Source organism: Elephas maximus, chromosome 2 (genome assembly GCF_024166365.1).
Source record: "Elephas maximus indicus isolate mEleMax1 chromosome 2, mEleMax1 primary haplotype, whole genome shotgun sequence".
NCBI lineage: Eukaryota > Metazoa > Chordata > Mammalia > Proboscidea > Elephantidae > Elephas > Elephas maximus.
Window position 1 is genome coordinate 205733277 of NC_064820.1, and position 5366 is coordinate 205738642.

Genomic DNA, 5366 nt, shown 5'->3' on the forward strand with positions numbered 1-5366 from the left:
TTTCTATTCTTCCACCACAAACTCACAAATATACTCATGCTTTATCAAAGTTATATGAATTAGCAGTTGATTTTAAGTTACCAGATGTGAAGAATTATAACAAATCATAAGTTGCTGATCTTTTCTGTTTAAAAACCAGTAATCCAAGATTACTACTTGAGTTTATACCCTGGAGGGAATGCAGTATCAAAGTTCTCCATTCAGACAGAAGCATATAAACTAAGGCAGAAAATCCCACACCTAGGCTGGGTTAGGTCTGAAAGCCTATGTACATTAGAAATACAAAAAGGGTCACAGTCAAAATTTGTGTTTGTTTAGGAGACTGAGTTGAGGAAAAAACCAATGACCAGAATTGAAGTGACATAAATATAGAAAGAGAGGCTACAAAAAGTCGAGTTAACAGTATTCCCAACAAAGAGTTTGGGAATAAAATGCTAGAAAAATTCATCAGGAAGGAAAATTTCTTCATTTTCATCTCTCTTGATTTCATTATTGTAAGTGATTAATCTTTGATTTAAATTTCATTACATAATGAGGTCCTAAGATGATAATTGCAAACATATGTAATCTATAAATCAGTTTAGAAACCAGATGACACATTTGCTCATACCTGCTTTTTTAGTTGAATAGCTTTGCAGCTGCCTGACTCTGCTGCCATCTACTATATGAAAACCAAACTACAGGGGGAGAAAATAGATGACCTCTTGACTGTCCACGTGGATCGCTGGGTGGTAAAAACAACTAAGGAGCTGGGCTGCTAATCCAAAATTCGGAGTTTCAAGTCTACCCAGAGGTGTGTCGAAAGGAAAGCCTGGTGATCTACTTCTGAAAAATCAGCCACCGAAAGTCCTATGGAGCAGAGCACTACTCAGACACATGTGAGTCAGAACAGACTCCTTACCAAAACTTTTCATTTTAATCTCAATATGTTTTGACCTAGTTGGAAATATGGAGTAAACGCCAATCTGTTGCAAAATGTTAATTATTATGCAATTTAACTTGAAATGAATTAGGCACTAAGCACAGTTATTTAGAAAACAAGAATTAATCTTGGATGTGAAAATACTAGAAATTTGAAGCAAGAACAGATGTAAATTCAGATTACCATGTTAACTGTATTCTTCCCATCTATGAATACTACTTTTCATATTCAAAAAATGGATATTTATGCATATATTTACAGAATTTGGGAGAGGTTATAACAAAGAAGGTAAAGTGAAAAAAAACTCTAATGTAATTTATGTATCAAAAAGTTTCCAACTTTTATTAGTTTTAACCTACCTACTCCCTGTTGTATTTCCATTATCATACTAGTTATTAATGAGGACAGTGGAAATAAAGTGAATAAATGTATATTATACAACCTGTGACTTTATCACACGCACTTTATCTACATAAGGAAATGAAAGTTGTGTAGAAAAATCCATGCATTTAATTTCAAGTCCTGCAGGGCTTCAGAAAATGAAAACGTCAGTACGGAAGAGATAATACTCAAATAATATTTTTTAAGTAGTGTGGATTTAGTAGGACGTGAAACAGCCCTGGTGGAACAATTGTTAAGTGCTAGGCTACTAACCTAAATGTTGGAGGTTCAACCCCACGCAGTGGCTCTACAGGAGAAAGACCTAGTGATCAGTCCCTGTAAAGATTACAGTCTAGAAAACCCTATGGGTCAGCTCTTCTCTGTCACATGGGGTTGCTCCGAGTTGAAAGCGGACTTAACAGTACCTAACAATGTAGGACATGCAGTACCTTTACAGTTCAAGGACAGTGATTTCAAATGGTGGGTGCATTTTAAGAAAAGGCACAAAAGTGATAAAGAACATGAGAGAGCAGTAAAGTAGGATCAAGGACTGTCTGGCTGGATTAGTGCCAGTTAGGGAGGGGAGACCAGAAAGTAGCAATGCAGAAAAAGGCTAGAAATAGAGGACGTAGAATTTCAGCATATAAATACTTATTGTTGTAATATTCCCTGTGCAATTCATAGATGCTGGGGAAATGTAGGATCTGGGTTGCGCAAACAGTTAAGCACTTGGCTGCTAACCAAAAGTTTGGCAGTTAGAGTCCACACAGAGGTGCCTCAGAAAAAAGGGCTGGTGATCTACTTCAGAAAAAATAGCCTCTAAAAACCCTGTGGAGCACAGTTCTATTCTGACACACATGAGGTAGTGACGAGAAGGGGTCGTAATTGACTCCACAGCAACTTTTTTTTTTTTTTTAATGACAGTGACTCCTTGGAAAATCATGTCTACTGGGTCTGACCAGGAGTCATTCCAGGGGGGGAATCTTTTTGTTAACTTGTTTGTTGTATATGGTACTAGACTTTTATACTTAAAAGCCACATTTCTCTATGACTTACAGGCTTATCAGAGAATACATGGGGAAGAGGTAGGGACATTCAGTTCAGTTATTGAATTCAACAAAAATTGAAGATTTGGAAAAAAATAGATTCTAAACAAATATTTACAAATTCAAAATTCCTTATCTTATTTTGTCTAGCTTCATTTTTTTATTTTTATTTTTTCAAGGAAATTAAAGCAATAAGTTTTCATGGAGAAATGGAATCAAACTTCTAATGATTTCATTTTGTTGGGGCTTTTTCCCCCAAATCAAACTGGCCTGCTCCTCTTGCTCCTTATCATCCTTGTATTCCTTCTGGCCTTGATGGGTAACTCAACCATGATTCACCTCATCTGCACGGATCCCCATCTCCACACACCCATGTATTTTCTCCTCAGCCAGCTCTCCCTCATGGACCTGATGTGCATTTCTACCACAGTTCCAAAGATGGTGTACAACTTCCTCTCTGGCCACAAAGGCATCTCTTTCCCAGGATGTGGCATCCAAAGCTTCTTGTTCTTGACAATGGCTGGGTCTGAAAGCTTACTCTTGACCTCCATGGCCTATGACCGTTATGTGGCCATCTGTCAGCCCCTCCATTATCCCAACCTTATGGGTAGAAAGATATGTGTCCAGATGATGGTAGGATCTTGGATCTTGGGATCCATCAACTCCTTGGCACACACAGTCTACGTCCTTCATATTCCTTACTGCCGGTCCCGGGCCATCGATCATTTCTTTTGCGATGTCCCAGCCATGTTGCCTCTTGCGTGTATGGACACCTGGGTCTATGAGTACATGGTTTTTGTGAGCACTAGCCTCTTTCTCCTCCTTCCTTTCCTTGGCATCACTGCTTCCTATGGTAGAGTACTTTTGGCTGTCTACCATATGCACTCCAAAGAGGGAAGGAAAAAGGCCTTCACCACCTGTTCAACTCATTTAACTGTAGTTACTTTGTACTATGCACCATTTGTCTACACCTATCTTCGGCCCAGGAATCTCCGCTCACCAGCAGAAGATAAAATTTTGGCCTTTTTTTACACCATCCTCACTCCCATGCTCAATCCCATTATCTACAGCCTGAGGAATAAGGAAGTCCTTGAGGCCATGACAAGGGTGTTTGGAATATTCTCTTCCAATAAAGAATAGTCAAGACTCCCCGTACTCTTTTTTCTTTATTTCCTTTTCCATGTTGATTAGAATATCCTAGAGAAGTGCTATTCAATAAAAATATAAGACACATATGTAATTATAAATTTTTCTTGAAACACAAAAGTCGAATGAAAGTGAAATTAATTTAAATAACAAATGTTAACCAAAAACATTTGTAATATTACAAATAATATAAATTTTATCTACACTGATGTCTATTATTACTGTATATTGTATATATATACTACGCATATAACACATATGTATGTTCTATATTTTATATAGTATAGTATGTTTTCTGAGTATATTACTATTAACATAATAATGTTAATATAATATTAATATAGTTAATAATGTATAATACTATTAGTACAATAATATAACTATTTTTTTATGGAACTATTATCATTTGTACATTTAATCAATATAAAAATATTAATGTAACATTTTCACTTTGTTTTCGTTCTAAATCTTCACAATCTTGTGTGTATTTTATTCTTAAAGCACATTGTAATTTGGACTATACACATTTCAAGGCCAGTGATAACTGCCTTGGGCAGCACAACTTTAGAGCATCCTGTAAAATGTTTTAGAAATAATATATCTGTGGTGTATAAAAACCTAGGAGGTGCATAAAATATGTGTGATGGGACGTAAAGTAACCAACGTAAGCGTGCTAGTAAAGTGCTTATAAGAGTTTATTTGTTTTACTCCTTTTTAGCATATATATCTTGATTTTAATTGTCATCTGGAATCCATCCTGTCCTAGTCTCCTTTTACAAAACTATTTGGACAGCTCTTGTTTGATTTGGAGTCCCCCAGTGGTGCAAAATATTAACGTGCTTGGCTGCTAACTGAAAGGTTGGTGGTTTGAGTCTACCCAGAGGTGCCTCAGAAGAATGGCCTGGAGATCTACCTCTGAAAGACCAGTCACTGAAAACTCTATGGAACACAGTTTTACTCAGGAATTTTTTATTTCAATAGATACATTGAAGTCAAATGACTGGAATAGGGGCATGAGAATTATAGACAATTTATTCTATATTCAAATGAACAAAATTATGTTTGAAATGACCTTAAAGAAGTTATTTGTACTCACATATGTTATTTTTCTAGAGCCACTGGTGGCTACAGCTTGAAATAAAATCAAAACAGTGACTTCAGGTTTCAGCTATGATGTGTACAATCTGAATTGAACTTTGTACAGGTTGAAATTCTATGCTAATAAATCATTATTTTTGTTTAACAGAAGTTTTATTGTTGTTATTTTACTAATAAACTTAAGTTACTTCAAACCTACCTATGAAGTTGATTAAGAATAATTTTAATGATTGTGAGGGAAAAAAAATGAGAACTTAGAAGAGTCCATCCTTCCACAACTCTCTGTCCATTGACCAAGCTCACTTTCCCATTGTCTTTCCTTGGATCTTTTAATATTTTCCTATTTTTGGTGGCTTGAGTTGTTTTCAAATGTAAAATATATTGCCATCCAACTTATTTTCCTAAACTATTGATATGATCTTGTCATTCTATCTTTTTTAGACAATGAATCCCCTCTAGATTCACAAAAGTTCTAAACTTAAATTCATATTCGAATATTTCTAAAATCTAAATTATGTCTACCTTTACCTTTCTGGAGCTTTCATACAGTTGCTATGAGTCAGAATTGGGTTACCTTTCTACCACTCAAATCACATAACTGGTGCTACGGATATATTGGACTTCTAGACTGTAAGGAGCCCTGGTGGCACAATGGTTAAACATTTGGCTGATAGACAAAGGGTCAGCAGTTCAAATTCACCAGCTACTCCTTGGGAACTCTGTGGGGCAGTTCTACCCTGTCCTATAGGGTTGCTATGAGTCAGAATCGACTC

At 36.1% G+C, this 5366-nt stretch overlaps 1 protein-coding gene across 1 annotated transcript; it reads left to right on the forward strand.

The window, feature by feature from the left end:
* The first annotated feature begins 2550 nt into the window (after positions 1-2550).
* On the forward strand, positions 2551-3489 carry LOC126070410 (olfactory receptor 2L13-like). Its single transcript, XM_049874613.1, has one exon. The coding sequence runs from the start codon at positions 2551-2553 to the stop codon at positions 3487-3489; it is 939 nt and encodes a 312-aa protein (XP_049730570.1).
* The last annotated feature ends 1877 nt before the right edge of the window (positions 3490-5366 follow it).

Excerpts from the sequence above, each read along its gene's own strand:
- LOC126070410 (XM_049874613.1), top strand. The coding sequence starts at position 2,551 with ATGGAGAAATGGAATCAAACTTCTAATGATTTCATTTTGTTGGGGCTT.